This window comes from Urocitellus parryii, chromosome 7 (genome assembly GCF_045843805.1).
Source record: "Urocitellus parryii isolate mUroPar1 chromosome 7, mUroPar1.hap1, whole genome shotgun sequence".
NCBI classification, from domain to species: Eukaryota; Metazoa; Chordata; class Mammalia; order Rodentia; family Sciuridae; genus Urocitellus; species Urocitellus parryii.
The window spans coordinates 29592925-29614052 of NC_135537.1; the positions used below are offsets into that span (position 1 = coordinate 29592925).

Here is a 21128-nt window from a genome sequence, read left to right on the forward strand (position 1 = left end):
AAATTTTGTATACATTGCTAGCACACAGAAATTAAGTTTGGGGTATTAATCTTGAATTTATGATTTTATTAAATCTACTTATTATAGTACATTCTTGGAGATTTCTTGAGACTTCCCATGTAGATAATATTATCTGCAAATAAGGACATTTTATTTTTCAATCTGTATGTTTTTCATTTCCTTAGGGTATTTAAATGTAAAGCGCCATGTTGAATAGAAGTAGAACAGAAGCAATGACAACACATGTCCTTCCCTTATTCCCAGAATGCATTCAGTCTTTTATCATTAAGTTGTTGTAGATGCTATTTACTAAGCTGAAGATGTTTTCTTTTGTTTCTGAGGTTTGGTTTGGTTTTGAATCATAAATGGGTATTGTTTTGCAAAATGTTTATTCTGTATTTTTCTGATTTTCTTCCTAATGTGATGAAATACATTGAATTTCAAGTATTTAATCAGACCTGAATTCCTGTCTTTCACAAATTCGAACTGCTGATATTTTGTGTCTATTTCATGAAAGCACTTCTACTTCTCTTTTCTTATAATCACTTTTTCTTATTTTCTTATTTTGGTATCAGAATAATGTTGGTTTCAACTAATCAGGTGGGAGGTATTCCCTTTTCCTGTATTTTCTGAAAGAGATAATGTAAAATTGCTGTTATTTATTCTTAAATATTTGGCAGTTTCTAATAAGGGTAATTATGCATTTACCATACAACCCAATCATATTTCAAGTATTTATTTATACTACAGAAATGAAAATTTCATGTTCATCCAAGACTCAGTAAACAAATCTTCACAGAAACTTTATTTGCAATAAGCAAAAATTGGAAATAACTCAAATGTCCTTCCATGGTAACTGGATTAAGAGATTGTGGTACATTGGTAAAATGGAATATTAATTAGTGATAAAAAGGAACAAACTACTGACAAACAACACTGAGGATTTAAAAGGGTAATATGATAGATGAAAAAAGTCTTAAAAGGTTACATACTTTATAAGATTCCATTTATATAATATTATTTAAGTGACAAAATTATAGTTATGAAGCATTAGGGTTAGATGAGGGCATAACCATTTAGAATTAGTTTGTAGAGATGAAGAGTTCTATGACCTGATTGTAACATGAATCTACGCATGAGAATAGTTCATAAACAGAAAAAAAGCATGTAAAAATTGTAAAATCTCAATAAGCTCTTTACCTGAGTTAGTAGTATTGCTGCAATGTCAATTTCCCAGTTTAACAATGTACTATCATTATATAAGATATTATAAAAGGGAAAAGCTGTACTAATCATATAGAAGACTCTCTAACATTTTTGCAACTTCTTGTTAAGTCCTAAAGTATTCCAAAATGTAACATTATAAACAAATTACTAGTAGGCACACACACACACAAAAAGAGCATGTGACAGAGAGGCCTGACCTTAATATTCTGGATGAAGAGTCAAGAAAGACTTTATTATATAAGGAAAGACTACAAATTTTGTAGGAACACAATTCAGCTCATAACAGAGGTTTTACCTGCCAAAAGAGTGTGGACGAAGATAAGGGCACAACAGAGATTCAAAGTCAAAGAGGTTGAAAACAGTTCTAAGTATTTTGTAATAGTTCTCATAATGACTATTTATAATAAAATATTTTAAATAGGTAATTTAGTTTAAATAACTATCTGCTTGCTTTAAATGATTATATTCTGAAACAGCATTCCTGATGTCTAAAATAAGAGCTTTGTGTGTTAAAAAAAATTGAATGGTGGATATATTAGAAACATATACAGTTAAAAAAAAGTGGAACCCCAAACACAGTGTCTTAAACAACCAGGAGTTATTTTCTCTCAAATAAAAAAGTGCACAGGTTGGCAATTGCTCATGTTGGTTCAGGTGTTCAACAATGTCATCAGGGAGCCAGGTTCTCCCTAATCTATGAGCTATACCTTTCAAATGTAACTTTCAATTCTCACATTTGCCATTTCACGGTTGTAAAACAGTTGTTACAATTTTCTTATTGGCACTCAGTCAGAAGGAGAAAGAGGCACAAAGCTCTGACTTCTTCATTTGAAAGGAGAACCCTCCCAGAAGGCTTCTATGAATTTCATTAGCTGAACTGTTGCATCCCACACCTGAGATTTGTCCAGTAAGATAGTCAAAAGTAATGTGACTATTTAAATTTTAAAAATTAGAAACTGAATATCACAGTTGCACTAAGAGTCCAGGAGCATTTCTAGTGCTCAAAAGCCACTAATGGCTAGTAGCTACCACAGCACATGGCATGAATACAATTTCCTTTACTGCAAAAAGTTCTGCCTTGGTCTAATCACTGACCACAAGAAAACTACCACTTCTCTTTTAAATCAATTAAGATATATCCTCTGGGATATTCTAATCTCTTTGAGGAGAAGGATCTTCAGCACTATCCAGGCAAAATGGTATTGTCAATGAAAAGAAATAGAAGTAATAGGAATATGTTGAGAATTGTCTGCCACGATGGGATTTTCAGTACATTTAGGTTGAAATGACAAAGTACTTAATAAGTAAAAACTCTTGGCAAGAAGTTATCTAAAAAATAACTTTATTTTTTATGAGTAAAAATGAAGTGAAGCTAAGACTGACAGCTATAGAAGGCAAGAAATTAACTATTACACAAATAACAATTGGTAAAGTAAATAGTAATCTAGTGATGATGGGTGGTCAGAAGGAGAAAAGGTAGCAGGACAATGAGCAGGCACTAGTTTCTTTATAGCAAATGTAAATTTGAAATTGTTGATCATGGTGAAAATACATTTACCAGTTTCATGTACACAAAGAGTACATCTCTGTGAAAACAAAGATCAGTAGGGAAGAATTATCTGCATATGGGAGAAATTATTTCACAGAAGATATTTAATCAGCTGCTTATTACTCACTACAGAATAAGATGAAAAAGACTGTAACATGGAATATTAGACTAAATATAAAGAGTGATTTACTAATAGAAAGAATCATTCAAAAGTTAAAAGAAGTGGATATTGGCAATAGTTTTCTTCCTAAAGACTTACAGGTTATTAAAATTCTCCACAGTCCCTACTTGCCCAAATCCAGCAATGACAAGTTTGGAAGCCTTGTATATTGTTAGCAAAAATAAGTTTAATTTAAATATACATATATAAATTACAAACTAATACTAACAATAAATATTTGTCCTTAAGAGCAACTACCTGTTTTAAAAACTGATTTGTGTCTAAATAAAATGTTTAACTTTCAAAGTCCTTTCTTTTCCATTGAAACATGTAAAATACTGTTGAAGACAGGATAAAGATTGTTTTTCATGAAAATAAGAAAATGTAATTATAACCAGGAAGTTAATAGAATATGAGAATTGTAATAATTCTATTTCTAAAGATAGTTTAAATTTTATCACTTGCCAAAACTGAAGGGAACTCAACCACTGCAACCTCTTTAATCCCTATTCTCTATGTACTTAAATATACCTTTATGTAATTTACAGTTATATTTCAATAAATATAATTTGTGAAAAGGCTAAATTGAAGTGTTACAGCACAGACTAACCTTAAGGCATTTTATAAGTAGAAATATCTACATCAAAACAAAAATTTCACAGATATTGCAGAACTTTGGAGAATGACATACTTTAAAAACAAGATTTCAGAACATAGCAAAGTAATTTAAACAGCCCAAAGGAATGCAAAGCAAAATCCAACCTAATATTATAAACAAGTAAGTTAGGTATGCTGTGTATTTCCAATCATCAGTGAGGAGTTAACTAGAAATTGAGCTAGACAATAATATGATTACAACAAAAAAGAAGCTAGGATCTTCATATGCAAGTTTAACAAATCATCATGGTTTATTTAACAAGGTTTATTTCTACATCAGATTGTGGATTAAAAGCAGTTATATATGTGATATGAAAAGACCGATGTACAATCAATAGGTCTTATATCTTTCTTCCATGGATTTCCCCCATCTCCCTGCTTAGTAGTAAAAGGCATTTTTAGGCTTATATAAACACATTCTTTACAACTGCCTCTTCACAGAAAATTAGAATATAAATAGCACTAGGCATTTAGTTAAATAAGTCACAGGTCAATAATCTCAACTGTGCAGTTGTGAAATCTAATGTCAAAGAGTTTTTGAAACCTTAAGACTGGGTGATCTGCAATGTTTCCAGCATGTCTTCAACTGCCTTTAGAGAGTATTTGGTTTCCTTCTTACTTCGGCCTGCAAACTAATTAAACAACAACAAAAGAAAGCTCTATTAGGCTCAATTTCAATCGCAAGTTAAAAAAAAAAAAAAAATCACAACATCACCTTCATATTGCTAATGAAACTTAACATTAACTATTTTCTCACTAGCATGGAATCAAACATCTTCATAAGAACAAAAGTTAAGGTTTAAGAACCTTTTTATTAAGGTTTCATCCTCAGTTGAAGTGTACAAAGGTTTCACTCCATACTTGGTTGGTTTTAAGTAGTATGATAACATCATAGATTTGATTTCAAAACTATCTCATATTCAGACCCCAAACATGCATAAAATAACAAGCATAAATTTTAGAAATTTAACATATTTATTAAGGCACACAATAATAATTTCCACTTATCTCACCTCTAAACAGATTCTTACAGTTTCAAACAAAGATATAATGTAAATTAAAGTACTTTTTATTAAATATTTTCACGTTGCAAGTAATCAAAAAAGTCAAAGTTGGTCATATTTTAAGTTTACAGATTTATCAGTTGACTAATGATATGTTTTTGTAGCACAAAGCCTGTCAACACTCCACACAACATATTAAAATGATGCAACATATTTTTAAATATCCATTTTCTAGTTTATGAAATTGTAATTTACTTTATAAAACTAAACTGGGGTTGGATTTTATAATGAAAACCAAAAATAATACATCAAGTACTATCTCTCTATATATAAAAGTAAACTCATGGCATCTTAAATTCAATATAGTACACATAACCTGTGGGGTTGAACACTGTTGAATACCCCATGCTGATTTCAAAATGAGTTTTCTAACTGGACTGACAATCTCCATCATTTATCAGTCTGATTTAACACAACAGATTTAACTGATAAATAAGTGTTATGAGGATGGAGGAAAGCTTAATTATATTATCTGTTTTCCCTTGGTCAAAGTATTAATTAAAATGTGGTATTAGTAACATCTAACATCTAGACAACATATTTTAAAGCGACTGATCCTGCCTTCAAATAGCAATGCTATCTTAAGTACTTAGTACTTGATTTATGATGTGTTTCTTCTCTTTTGTAATTAACTAAGCAAAACTTCTCATGACCTGTTCAGAAAGATTAAATAATCAAGTACAGGTAACATTATAGAGGCATAGGCTTCACAAATTGGTAACCTGTCTCTGACCCTTCTGGCTACAGCATAACATTACAACTCCCCTAGTTCCTAAAACATTAGCTTCTGTAGTTGAATCTTTACTTAATAGAGTAAATAAAAAGTTTTTTTTTTTTTTTTAAGGGAAATGCCATGGAAAGAGAAAAGCTCATAAAAATCAAGATCAATTTTATTTTTCCCTGAATTAAAGTATCACTAAGAACTGAAATGTTAAAAATACAATTTGTAATTATAAAATATGGCAACAGTAACACCACATTTAAAACATTTTTTTTTCTTCATTTCCCTTGGCAAATAAAGGATGTGAGGCATGGTTATTACTTATATTATCCCAGTTGATAAATTCACCTTCACAAGGATCTACAAAGAACAGAAAGCCTTTTCTTTTACCACTGCCTACCCAATGTAAACAGGAATGGTCCTAATCAGATACTTAAAGGTCTAATTCTGAGAAGAGAAGCTTTGATGGGTTGGGGGAGGGGTACAAAAATAGGATACCATGTGATAACATTGACTCTTAATGTTTTAAAGCAGCAAACATTTAAAAATTGTAGAAAGCTAATGTTCTAATATGAATGTTAAGCTGTAGTATTTTTCTTGATTTGTACCTAACAAATATAATAGGAAGTGTGATTTTTTTTAATTAGCTAATTTTAAAACATCATCTAAGATGGTGTCAAACACTACTGACAAAACTGCAATTTACAATAAACCAACCTAAATTGTGTCAGAACAAACAAAAACAAAACTGGGAATATAAATCTATCACTTCAAATTTTGCCTGACATGTAATTATTCTGCTATCCCAGAATTACATAGCGATTTAACTGATTATGCTGGAATTACATTTTTTTCTTCAAATCATGATTTAATTTTCTGTTTCCCAAGGATAATAACAGAATCACCCCTGTAATCACAGATAACATATGGCTCAATAGCATAGGTGAATTTAACAGTATACCAAAGAGCATTTATCTGGAGAATTGTTAGCAGGTTCACGTTAAAGTTTTTCATGAGCATTAATCAAATGTGCTTGCTTTTATTGAACATGCTAAACCAATTATTTAAGTGAAAAGCAAGCAGTAGCTATATTATTTCATTATTCAGTGGAGATGAAGAAAAACCATCTTTAAAAATTCATTTTTCTTTCATTCATAAATATCTAGAAAAACATTACTATAAGGAATATTTATTTTATACTTAATTCTAATTTACATGCCTAGATGAGAGTCACAAAGTTCTCGAACAGATCCCAGAATTTACCTAATCACAAAAATGTCAATCTCTGGAGGATGTACTTTTCCACATTATTCACAAATTTTGTGGTTTTCTTTTCATACAGTTATATGTAATTAAGTAAACTCTTCTTTCATACTTCTTTTTTGGATCTATAAGAAAACTCATCAAAAGAACAATAAAACAACCAAATAATCTTGCATATCAAAACCAGAAATCAATGATGTGTCCATTTTAACAACTGGGACACACTGAACAAAAATTAGCTCACACAATTTGTGGAAAATAGTATGGGCCGACAAAGTAATAGGATAAATAGAATAGAATGGCAGATGGATGAATCTCAGAAACATGCTGAGTGAAAGAAGCCAGACACTAGAGAGCCCATAACCTATGATCTCATTTACATAAAGTTTTGGTGCAGGCAAAATTAATTTGGAGTGATAAATATCAAATGACTGCTTGCCTGCTATGTGTGGGTGGGGAGGACTGACTACAAAGAGACAGATGGAAACTTTCGGGGGTGATGAAAATGCTGTGTATCTTCACAATACACTTTAAATGTGTGCAGTGTACATAATTCTATTGTAACAAAGTGGATAAAAAGGCAAAATAAACTAAAACAAAAGGATGTGACTTAAAGATTTATAGAACTTGTGTCCCTTGAATCTGGGTGAACCAAGTGAGTTGTTTTGTCCAATGAAATACTAGCAAAATATGATACAATTAGAGGCTTTTTAAGCCTGTGCATATTGTAGTTTGCCTATTAGCTCCTCTTGGAATCCTGAAACTATCATGTGAATAAGCCCAAGTTAGCCTGCCAAATGAGAGAAAAGATCTAGTATCTCCAGCTGATGGAGTCAACTGTCAGCTATTTAAGTGAGTTAACCAACTATGGCATACCAGCAGAAATATGAATGAATTCAGCCAAAACTACCACAATTACTCAGCAGATCTCACACCAAACTGCCTACCTACAGAATCATAAGCAAATAAGGTATTTTAAATCACTAAGTATGCAAAAGTTAATGGATACAAATATTTAAGAATTTGGTTTACAGAAAGAATACCGAGAAACTTCCTAGAGAAAGTATAGAATATGAAAGCTTCAAAAACACCAAAAGATTTTAAAACCTGTTCCTTTTCTGGTGTTGAAATAAAAATAAATTTTGTATGAGAGGTTATTCCTCATTCAGGAGTATTACACATTGCTATACAGAAACCTGACAGGACCAACTGAGAGGTGTGTTATCTTCCTACGGTGATATTCAAAATGAATTGAGAAATTGACAAGAAAATTTCCATGCCTTGTCTTTCCTATAGAATGAAGAAAAGACAAATCACACCTTCAGTAAGAAGTCTAAGATATCTCTAAGTATGGTGTAATACTCAATGCCTGAGGAGCACCAGTAGTGCTTTCATAGTTTTTCCAAAGAACACTCAGAATTTATAAGACTTTATGAAAAGAAAATGGATCTCACAACATATTGAGAGAGTGTGCAAGGAGAGAAGGAGGGCAGGCACATGGAACTAAAAACAGAATTTGGTTCTATAAACAAACGCATCTCATAGAGCAGGAAGGGTGTATTTGGCTAGAGACTTGATCAACTGGGCTTTCCATCACTGAAAAGAGTTCTTGAGTTATAGTAATTATAGTAATTTTATACTATTGAGAGCTGTATATCCTAAATGAAGAGAGAAATAAGCACAGGTAGAATGTCAATTGTTCACAAGAAAATAGAACTGAGGAAAGAATTAGAAACTACATTAACATCTTCAGATACATTTATACCTGACACATCTTATAGAGGCAGTATATTATTACCCTTAAGAATATCAACTCTGGAGTTAGCCTTACTGTGTTTGAAAACAGCTGTCATTAACCAGGTATGTCACTTTGGGAGCATTATTTAATCTTTCTGTGCTTTAATTTCTTCATTTTTAAAACAGGTGGGCTGGGGATATAGCTCAGTGTTAGAATGCTTGCTTAGCAAGCAGGAGGACCTGAGTTCAATCCTCAGCAATGTAAAACAAAAATAAAAAGCCCTGTAAAATAGGAAAAATATGTAATTCATAATACAGCCTCTATAAATGTTTGTTATTTTTAACTATTATTTTAATTGCAATGATGGGAATAGGCATAAGAACGTGAATTTGAAATGATTCATAATGTAATTTGGTGATGTAATTCCAATGTAATTCATAATATAATAAAGCTTAACTCCTCAGAATACTTTCACTTTTTTAAATTAGTGCATTGTAGTTATATGTAATATATGGGTTCATTTTGACATAATTATACAAGCATAGTATATCACTGATCCAATTCAACCCCCATTACTTCCTTCCCCCTGCTCCCTTTCCTTTATTCTACTTCTCAGAATACTTCTAAAAGAAAATCCAGGTCCAGAGATATTATGCAATTTATCCAATGTTGCATAGTTAATAAATATCAGAGCTAAATTTTGAACCCAGACAATACAGATCTACCATCTGTGTCTTCTTTAATACACGGAACTAGTTCCATGGAATGGGATTCATAGTAGAATACAGAGAAGGACAGAAAACAATGGATATCCACATGGGATGAAATGGCTGCTATGTCACATCGTAAATAAAAATCTTTTCCAAGTAAACTATGGATTTACATATGAAAGTAAAAAACTAGAATTCCTGAAGACACACAAGACTCTTTTGACCATTGAGTAGCAAAAAATTTATTAACAAAAAATAAAAAGTACAAACCATGATATATCCATGAAGGATATCACTGATAAATTTGATCACATTTAACTTTAGAACTTCTATTTGTCAAACTCATTTGAGAAGGAGAGTAAGAAAAGAGAGGTATTTGCTACATACATAACCAGAAAAGGGCTCATAATCAGAAAACCAAAAAAAAGAAAAAAGAAAGAAAAAAAGAAAAAGTCATACAAACCAATAAGAAAAAGATAAGACTTTATAAAAGAGGATATCCAAATGGCCAATAAACACGACAGAATTCTCACTGGAAGATGCAAAAATAAAATAAACGAAATACCACCATACACATACCAGAATAGATATAATTACAAAGACTGACAGAACCAAGTGTTAGTGAAGATATAAGTGATGAGAATTCTTTAAGTTACTTGTAGGAGTAAGTCAACTAACTTGTAAAACTGTCTACATCTACTACAGTTCAATATACACATACTCTATGACCCAAAATTTCCACTGAAAAGTATATATGCATCAGAAATGTATGTTAATGTTGACCAAACAAAAAAATTCAGTGCAGCGCTATTCAGAATAGTCCCAAACAGAAAATAATCCAACTGCCCGTCAACAACTGAGTAGATATATTGTAATATAGTCATTCAATATACTACAGTATAATAAAAATGAATAAACTATAGTCATATACAAGGGTAAATCTCATAAACCTAATAGTGAGAGAGATCAGGAGAAAATGAATACAAGTGTATGATGCCATAAATTACAAAGTTATAAGTCAGTACTCTTGAAAAGTAGATATTGCAAGGACCTATCAGGAGGTGATGTTAATATTTATGTGCCTAGATGCATATTTATGACTTGTGTTCTTTTTTCTATGTTACAATTTAATAGAAATGGATTTAAAAAACATAGTCATGTCAAAAAAAGAACCTAGTAGTTAGTTGTTTCTCAAAGATAAGTTAAAACAATGATGAAGTGCGCATACTATTAGTTTTGTATTATACAAGTTTTATTTTTAATTCAATCACTCACACAAACACAGGCCTACTTATTGTGTAACCCTATCTATTACAGATCTGAGATATCTCAAACTGTGTTTTTAAGCAGAACAATCTAGCTGGTATCTATAAATATTTTGATTTACAATACACTAAAAAACACTAACATTCTCTGCAACATATAACTACACAAAGGTGATTTTAAATGCCATGATTAAGATGACACTAAACTTTTAAATTAAATCTCTCCTATCTTCTCCAACCAGGAATATGAAAATAAAGAATCAAACAGCACCAAAAACAAAACCAACACAGAAGAAAACAAAGCCCACATTACGTCTTCTTTCTAAAACCCTAGAATGTGATTTTGTCACCAGTAGCAGAAAGACCTATAAAAGATCAACAAGTCTGCAACAGGAGCAACACAAAGTAACAGAACAACCCACTTACTCTTTTTAAGAAACCAAAAATAAAATCATGAGCAAGCATTAATCCCTTCAACAAGGAAACCTAAGTTGATGAATTATAAATGGTCTACAAAACTTGGAAAGTCTTCACAAGCTCCAAATCAAAAGCAAGTGTAATAAACTGTGCAAATGAGAAATTAAGTAAGTTTACATCTAAGGCCTCAAAATCTCTCAAATAGTCAGCCAACACTCTCTTACAGAAGCACAAAACCTCATACCAGGAGGAATAACTGAAGCCAAATTTAAAAACCTCATACTAGGAGAAAAAACTGAAGCAAAAAACATATACTAAGAGGAAGACTGTTCAGATGCTAAGAGGAAGACTGTTCAGATAAGGAACATAAGAAGGGAGTAATGCCCAGAGGCACCTATTAAAAAAACAAAACAGGGCTGGGGATGAGGCTCAAGCAGTAGCACGCTCGCCTGGCATGCGTGCGGCCCGGGTTCGATCCTCAGCACCACATAAAAACAAAGATGTTGTGTCCGCCGAAAACTAAAAAATAAAATATTAAAAAAAAAAACTGGCACAGCACTATATAACATTTAAAGTTGAGAGTAATATTTCAGAATCCAAGATCGTTAGAATTTTTTTAGGGTAGAACAGAGAACTACCATGAAGTAAATATTGTATGTTAGTTCTGACAAGCACTGGATATACAGAAAGGTCTTAATCAAGTTGTCTGTAACAAAAAGGAGGAAGCCATAGAATAGTCAAGTTGGGAAAGCTACCCTATCCTATCTTCCACTCCCCACATTCCATGTTTCCTCTTAACAGCCCAGTAAAACTGTCTTATTATAAGTGAAAAACAAGAAAAAAAATTGTATAAAAAATTATTATGAAGAGAAAAAGAATACAAAAAATGACAGAAAAAAAATCTGAGAGAAAATGAATAGGAGGTAAGGAAAGGAAATCCAATATACTTATAATTGGAGCCCTGAAGAAAAAACTAAAGCAAGTGGAAAAAAAAATCTATAACTATAATTCTAAAAGTATCTTTTCTCAAAGAAAATTACTGAATCTACATATTAAACAACTGTGTTGTGTACTTAGGAAAACTTATACAAGAATAACCAACAATACATATCATAGTGAGATTGTTAGATTTTAAAGGAAAAGAACAAATTCTTTTGAGTACCAGATAAAAGTCTAAATCACTTCTGAGAGAAACTCAGGATGGCATTAGGCTTCTTGACAGCAAAATTTTATCCTAAATAACAATTAAACTACATGATTAAGATACATAATTAAAGTAAATGTAAGCCAAGAATACATAAACAGTCAAACTATCCTTTAAATATAAAGGCTGCTAGTTATAAACAATGGAAGATGTGAAAAAATATTTTTTCCCATGAGCAAATTTTCCTTTAAAAATATTTCCTGAAAAATCTCTTAGAGATGAGCTTCAGAGAACTAAGAAATGAATGTAGAAGTTTTAATATAAGATTTAAAGTGTAAGCAGACTGCAGAAACTTTAATAGTTTGGTTCATTTATTTTTAGGTTTTCCCTTCCTTCTTTATTTCTTGGGATACCTCTGATTAATAATACATTCACATACCAAATATGCTTTTGAAATGGATCATGCTATTTATCTTACATGAAGTTTTAAAATTACTTCATATTTACCAAAGTTTGAAGAGACAAAAATCACTAAGAAATACATTAACTCATCTACATAAAAACAAAATTATTAATACTAACCTGATAAGCTCTGTTTATTTGGCTAGCTGCCCAACTAGCATATTTCATGTTGTCCTTTTTCATTTTTGCACTTGCTTTTGGATTAGAAGCGATATGACTTGCAGACTAAAAAAAAAGAAACATCAAAAGCAAAATTTCTTTTATTCTAGCCAATCAAAAACATGTAAGGGTAACAGTTGCAGTGAATTGATAACAAAAAAATTTTAAAACTATCAAAAGCTTTAAAAAATAAAGTTGAATGAAATTAGTGTTTAAAAATGAAAACATTTTAAAATACAGCATAATCCAAAGTAATGAGACAAAAGGGTATTTTAAATGATACCTGAAGTTATTTAATTGTATATCTACCACAAATCTGAAAGGTAAAAGCCCCTATCACTTAAATAAAGAAGCCATGGAAACATACTTTTGTAAACCAAAAAGTACTTTCTCATTAGAATTTTAGTAATGCATATTCTTGTTACTGAATAGAATCAGCTTTCCAATGTCAGAAGCACTGAGTATTAATAGAAATCTCAAAAATAATTTATACTATACTAACAAGTGAAAAAATTTCAGTCCAATAGGAGTGATCTGACTTGACAAAAACAACTTCAACAGAAGACCTTTGAAAGAACATTCTTTTAACTAACCTATTTCTCTTTTCGCTAAAGAGCTTTTAAGTTTTATTCTACAGAATTCATTAATAACTACAATTTGTTATACCTTCTCCTTTTTAAAAACGTATTTAAGTAAGAAATTCTTAATCTGGACCCATGAAGAATCTATAAATCCCTCAAATCATATCCTAATTTTTAAATGTATGTTGTATTTCTGGGGAAGAGTAAGGTATAAATTCTGTTTTATTCTTAAATATATCTTATTCTTAAAAGGATCTGTCACCCAGTGATTCATAAAAAGGTTAAGCCTTTCTTTTATACCTAAGTGGATGTTATAGGTTAACCTCCACTGTCAATGATGTATCTGTATGTTAATAACAAAACTTCTGTGTCTCATCACTTGTTGGATATGAATTTTTGTAAATGCAGTGGTTAAAGGCCTGGATTAAAATGCCTGAACTGAAATCCCAGCTTAAACACTTGGGGGCTCTGTGTACATATTTGGGTAAATTAATTAAGCCTGTATATCAGTTTTACCATCTGTGAAATGACAGAAATATTTATTCAAATACTTCAAATGAAGATTTAAGGATTTAAAACAAAACAAAAAAATGCAAACACGATGCCTGGTGCATAAATTTCAATGTAAATGTATTATTAATAATGATGTATTGTCACACAATTTTCAAAGTAAGTATTTAATTTATTTAGTAACATATATTACTTTTAACTATATCTCTAAGCACTTGAAATTTGGAATTTTCTTAAAATTCCTTTGAACAATATTCTAGCCACATTTTGTCATTTCTTTCTAAAAATTATTTATATTTCTTCCCATCACTTTTTAAATCAAGTCTTTTTTTTTAACTGAGCTATAACAAGAAGATACTCATTAGAAAACTCATAGAAAGAGTAAAATAAAACAAAATTTCAAAGAACTGACCTATTAAAGTTTATTTTCTTAGTCTCTTTGATTGCAGAGGTGTTCATTTTATATATGAAGCTCAACAAATTCTTTTATTTCCCATAGCTCTTATTAAATGGCTTTTCTAAGCTCTTCATTTGGCATAAAGCGTAGATAACTACATACTCCCAACAATTTCTAAACTTTTTTCTATGCCATAAAAATAATTAATTTGACATATTAGAGATTCTATTTTCTAATGTTTTTTATTAGCATAGTTTAAAAACATCTCACACAAGTAAACTTAGGTAACAAATAAAATAATGTTGGGCACAAACCCAAGAATATCAAAACAATTAAAATATATATAATATACTTTGTTATATATTACTATTTAATTGTGTAAGAGTAGATATCAATTCTGATATAAAAGATATTTTATACAGAAATGTCAAATAGCTAGGATATCTTAACATTCAAATATAAAACTGCCTTACAAGCTACTGTTATTAATACAAAAAAAAAAAAAAAAACAACAAGGAATGGATAAAGAGGATTGTTAAATGGAGTTTAAAAGACAGATTTTGCAAAATAACATTAAGCATGCACCTCAACTCACCATGTAAAGCCCAAATAAAGCCCTCATATTTCTGTTGTTCAGTTTCAATGCCTGTGCAAAATACTTTCTTGAAAGTTCGAGGTTTTCAAGTCCACCCTGGGTATATTTAACCTGTTAAAAATTGCAGTGTGCTGAAACTTGTTTATTTTACTACTTTAAAATATAGCATGCTTCATCATACCATAGGCATTAAGTAATCGAAAGAGATATTATGTAAACAAATGCAAGATGTTAAAAGAATTCACCTTACGGTTGTTAAATCTAATCTAACATAACTTCCCCTAAAAAGCTATTCTATTCTATGAACATTAAGATCACTGAGTAGTTTCTAAAACTACTAGCACAATAAAAAAGCTCAGATAAATTTCTGCTTGTATTGCCTTACAAGTGCTACACATCAGTATATTTTCTGTTACTACCATTACAAATCTAGACCTGGATATTGTGTTGCCCTTTTACATTTGTACTCTAATAATTAAGGAAATAATGATCCTTTTGCATTCCTTAATAATGAAGTCCTCTAACCTGATAGCAAAAAATTATACTGATATTCTTTTTTTCCACTTTTCTTTTTTAGTTGTAGATAGACACAATACCTTCATTTATTTTTATGTGGTGCTGAGAATCGAGCCCAGTGCCTCACATGCTAGGCAACTGCTCTACCACTGAACCACAACCCTAACCCCTATACACCATTTTTAACCACAGACAGATTAAATACTTCCTTCATCCCAAAATATTGGCCTTAATATGAATTTCCAAAAAATATGAATTTAAAAACCATAATCACTGTAAATTTCACAGCAATTAAATGGTGACAATTGTGACATAAATTTATATTAGGAAAGAAAATAGTTTAATATACTATATAAAACACAAAGAATTCACCGTTTTAGTTGAAAGTCCAGCATTTCCACTGTAATAGTAAAAATTCAGAATTTCTTATTCCCTCACACAATATTCATCAGATGGTTTAAATATTTACATATTCACCTCAATGAAAAAAATATTCTTAGTACCATAACAATACACAAGAGCAAGAAAAATAAAATCACAGAAATTTGTTGTTTCTAAAAACACTTACTTCAGCATACTGCTGACAGTATAAATGGTTGTGTGGATTAGTCATCATAAGCTCCTCTAAACAAAAGGCTGCTTTTGCATAGCTGAAGAATATCAAGAGGAGAAATTACTTTTGAAAAATCACAAATTTTATCTTAGGTATGCCTTTAAATAATTTCAAAACAATTTTAGTTATGTCAAAACACGTTATTTCCAAAACAATCTAAATGGCTTTATTAATAAAGTACTTACCCTAAATTCATGAATACCAATATAAAAATTTTAACGTATTGAAACAAATGTATGTCTAAATCCTAAAGCAGTCTATGAACAATTTATAGATACTACTTTTTTAAAAATTAGGCCACTATCATGATATTTAAACATTATTAATAACAAAGACTTTAAGACCTTGGATCTACACATAAAATAATTTTTGGAAGTCCACAGATCGTTAACAAACTGTTCAAATAGCTAGCATAAAGAGGAACTACACACTTTATCAAATACTCCCTAATCATTAAAAATCCTTCACAGACATATATTTGCCAACATATTCTATTACAAAGATTCTCATTACTTAAGTTTACTGTCAAATATTAAATTATATTTATATTATATCTTTTAAACCTATGAATAATAGATTGTTAGTTTTGATATGCCCTCTACTAGTTCAAATCATGTGGTAGTAAAATGAAAATCTTGCTGAAAATTGCCAGAAATGGCTTTGGAAAACAGCTTTAAACCATGACATCATTATTATTCACTTTAATATATTTTATGTTTAAAACCATGCAACTATTCTTACTATTTAAAAGGAAATACTAAGAAATACAGGTATTTTAAATTTATTCTCAGGTGATGACACTATCCAAAAGAAAAAAAACTACCTACAGCTATTTTTAGCATTCGTTACCAATATGCATAGATACCTACCTTTGCATTAATGCCTGATATATTTACTTTTTGAAATACAGATACTCTAGCTTCACAAATATTTAACTTATAAAATACTCATTATGTGTTGCACACTAACAGTATTATGAATATTCTATCCTACAAAAATTCTGAAAGCAGATTATCATCACTGTATAGCTGAGAACACTGGGGCAGCAGAGATGTAAACTGAATACCAGGCTGTGTTCCTCCAGGCAGCTTGCAATCCTAATATGTATTGCCTAGACCCACAATGAAAATCTGTGGTAATAATATTGATGAAGTTGTCAATGGTGACATAAAAAGTGGGTACCAGAGTCAAACCCAAAGGGCCTAACAAACTAATTGCACCCTGCACACTACCAAAGAACTAAAGCACTTTAGATTTATGAATTGACAGCATTAATTCTTGAAGCATTAATTCTTGAAACACCAAGGCATTTAGTAAGTGACTAAACAAATGACTTGAACGAATGATTTAATAAATGTCAGAACAATATTATGACTATTTAGTATCTACCATTCTAAAAGAAAAAAGGAAAGTTGTCTCTACCTGAAACATCCAATTTATCAAAAACAGTTTTGTTTTATATATATTCTTTAACTAAGATGATGCCAAAAATTCATATTAAGGCTAGGAATAAATTTCTTAGGGACTTAAATGTGTTGAGGACTATGTGTCTGGTTCTGATAGAATATAAAGCAAGATAAAATAGGAAAGGAAGACTGTAATTAACTTAGAATGATAGAATTTCAAGTAACTTTTATCTTGGTCCTTAAGCTATACTGGTTCTGATAGAATATAAAGCAAGATAAAATAGGAAAGGAAGACTGTAATTAACTTAGAATGATAGAATTTCAAGTAACTTTTATCTTGGTCCTTAAGTTATACTGGGTTTTCTAAATTTTCTGTATAGGTTTTAAACTTGAAAAATTTAAAAAAAAAAAAAAAGATTTCCTTTATTACTTTTAATCACAAAACCTTCAAGCAATACAAAAAAAAAATTTAAATGACTGTCCCTTGCTTTAGAAACAGAATAAAACTAATGTTAATTTTTTTCAATGTACACTAAAAATTCAGTTTATTATTTAAATACATACTGTACCATAATCATAAGTATGTTTATATATGTGTACATAATGTATAACTGAGTATGTGTATGTGTATGTATGTGTATGTATGTGTACATACAAGCATAGATACATCTCTGTTTTCCTAACTGAAAACAGAGACTTTGACAGCCAGAGTACAGCAGAGAACTAAAGAATGGTTCCTGGAATATAGTACACATTTCATTAAATAACAGCTACTGCTTTTATTTTAGCTCCCACCTTTATTAAAATTATGGAAATAACTACTTGATCCTTTATTTCATATTGTATGTATGTGCATGCACGTGCGCGCGCCCACACACACACACAGACACACACATAGATTTGAGCAAAGGCAAGAGACAAATGTCTTCATGCTATTTTATTTCCTGTTTCAGCTTCTACAAGTATGAGAACAAAGTAAACTATTCATGTACATGCATGAGAATTTGATTCTATTCTCTCAAAAAGGAGGAAACAAACAATGTAATATACTTCGGATTTAGAAGAACTAAGGGAAAAAAAAGAAAAAAAAACTACATCTCCAGATGGAAGTTAGGTTAATGCTCTGATATTAGAAAATGTTCACTGAGACTTTGCACTAATCCCCTCACACTGGAATTTCCTCCTATCACTACAGCAATAAAAAAGCTAACAAAAACATTTATATCCAATAAGCAAGTTCCCTATAGCATTCAACATTCTTGATTATTCTTGGTTTTTAACCCAGGCAACTGAAAGCTTCTTTCGATATTTGGAAGAGTTAATTCTCTAGTGTTAAGGCTAATAAATGCATACAATTGACAGAATTTTTAAACAGCAGGAAGTATTACACTCTTTGTAGGTAAGAACAATTTGAACTCTTAAAAATTCACAATTTTAATTCACCAAAAATAACCTTAGCTTTGAAAATGCAGAACTTTCAAATTCCAAAGACTGCTATCTATATTTTAAAGAAAAATTTACTGACCACACAAACAAACAAACACAAATGACCTCATTAGAGCTATTCACACATTATAACCAGAAAACTGTTGATATGTTATTTTTAAACTTAATTGGTAATTTATTTTGTTCCTCATTTAAAATGACAGGTGGTTCATACCTTCTTACAAATTCTTTGGAAACCCACTCTAATGATGACAATTTCACTCATAACAAAATTTTATGTGTTTAACAACTTACTCATGTTCATTGATATAAAGTTCTGCAAGTTCATGCCAGGCTTCTTGGTCTCCAACAAATCTGGTGGGAGAAAAGGGGGGAAAAAAGTAAATGTGTAGTTATTCTGTAAATGAACAGCATGGAGGCAAGCAGGAAAATCAAATGCAAATTCCATTTTAATTAAAAAAGATTTATCAGAATAACAAAACACAATCCTCTTGTAAAACACTCACTGTTCCAGATACTCATTCAGCTCCCGAATGGCCTCCACATTTTTCCCCTGGGCTTTTCGAATGGCAATCTTACGCTTTCTGGCAGCCTATGGGTTGACATTAATAAAGGATTAGGCTCTCAGGATTCCCTGGGTTTTTGTAAAGAAGGTAATTTGACTGTGCAAATTATTATCTCAATGCCAGTGAAATTCCATTGTGGAACTACTGCTTAGTGTGAGTTTATAAACATACCCCATGACATCCCACTGGGGAATTCAAACATTCCTCTAACAATCACATATGCTTTACTTTTGATGCATACAATGTATGCATCAGTTCATCCAAATAAACAGTCATCTAGATTCTGATAATTACAAGCCAGCAGGGAATCCTAATCTTTATCCAACCTAAAGTCCTTTACTCTGTCTCATTCATAAGATCCATATCTTAAGAAGTAGAGGAATAGGGGAGATTAAGGGAAAAATCTCACCATGGCCCCTTGAATGTCATTATACAAATATGGCTTCTGACAATGTTTTCACAATTTTAAGAGAAAAATCTACCTATGAGTCTTTCAAAAGAATAAAACAAGTCTTGACAGAAACATTTTGTAATAAGCATTTAAAACTCACATTAAAATCTTAACAATAAATACAAAAATCAATGCCATTAATCTATACATTCATCAAATATATATTAGATATCTACTTTTTTTGGTCAGGAACTATGCCAGGCAATGAATATATAAAGATTAAAAATGAGATAACCTCTTTCTCAGTCTCATGAGAAAGACACATTATGTAAAAATTTTAATGCAGTTAGGGCAATGATAGAGATATATAGGGTGTCAAGACGACAAGAAAGAGATAACACAGGCTGTAGCACAGTGGAAGAAGTGAAAAGAAGCAAAGAGCTTGCCAGACGTGACACCCATATTGAAAAAGAAAAGGTGAACAGACATTAGCTAGCCAATCCCTAAAAAACAAATGCCAAATGTCTTCTTTGATATAAGGAGAGTAACTAAGAACAGAGTAGGGAGGAAGAGCATGAGAAGAAGATTAACATTAAATAGGGATGAATGGTGGGAGGGAAAAGGAGAGAGAAGGGAAATTGTATGGAAATGGAAGGAGACCCTCATGGTTATACAAAATTACATACAAGAGGAAGTGAGGGGAAAGGGAAAAAAAAAACAACAGGTGGGAGAAATGAATTATAGTAGATGGGGTAGAGAGAGAAAATGGGAGGGGAGGAGAGAGGAGGGGGATAGTAGAGGATAGGAAAGGCAGCAGAATACAACAGATACTAGTATGGCAATATGTAAATCAGTGGATGTGTAACCGATGTGATTCTGCAATCTGTATACGGGGTAAAAATGGGAGTTCATAACCCACTTGAATCAAAGTGTGAAATATGGTATGTCAAGAACTATGTAATATTTTGAACAACCAACAATAAAAATTAACAAAAAAATGGAAAGCAAACAGGAAGTTATATGGTATATCAGGAGAAACACATGAGCAAAGGGACAGGAAAAAAATTGATGTGTATAACTAATTCTGAGGTTAAAGTAAAAAGTCAGCAACTGGAGAGGACTATACAAATTATTAAATTGCATTCCCTCAATCTCTATTCAATTCAAATGCTGAAGGATAAACAATAAAATACTCTGATTAGAATTAATAAGCTTATTAATTATGATACAAGACTTGTTGCTTTATGTAAAATGCACTACAAAAGATACAGAGGTAAAAATCCGAAGTCTCTTTAGATTAGTAGGAGCTAAACTTAGTGGGGTATAGACTGAATGATTTGGGATTGAAGAAGTGAAAGTTAAAAGAGTAGAGAAATCAAGACATTACCTGACAAGTAAAGCCAAGAAAAATATTTGTAATCATGCTAACAATATTTGAGTAATAAAAATGACATGTTTTATGAATGCATATCCCTGATTATTTGGCTCATGCCAAAGACCTGGAATAATGCCTGCCACATGGTAGGCACATTCAAATATTTTTGGGATAATACCACTATGAAAAACAATAA

The 21128-nt window shown here is 31.0% G+C and overlaps 1 protein-coding gene across 1 annotated transcript in view; it reads right to left on the minus strand.

Annotated features, from left to right (window-relative positions):
• Nucleotides 1–803: 803 nt before the first annotated feature.
• The window catches only part of Emc2 (ER membrane protein complex subunit 2), a 46436-nt gene continuing 26111 nt past the window's right edge, over nt 804–21128 (minus strand). Inside the window, exons 6-11 of the mRNA XM_026384546.2 lie at nt 19107–19192; nt 18895–18954; nt 15704–15785; nt 14620–14730; nt 12498–12602; nt 804–4225 (exon numbers count right to left, since the gene is read on the minus strand). Of these exons, the coding sequence (XP_026240331.1) occupies nt 4139–4225; nt 12498–12602; nt 14620–14730; nt 15704–15785; nt 18895–18954; nt 19107–19192 (531 nt within the window). The 3' untranslated portion in view covers nt 804–4138. The remainder of the gene's footprint in view (nt 4226–12497; nt 12603–14619; nt 14731–15703; nt 15786–18894; nt 18955–19106; nt 19193–21128) is intronic.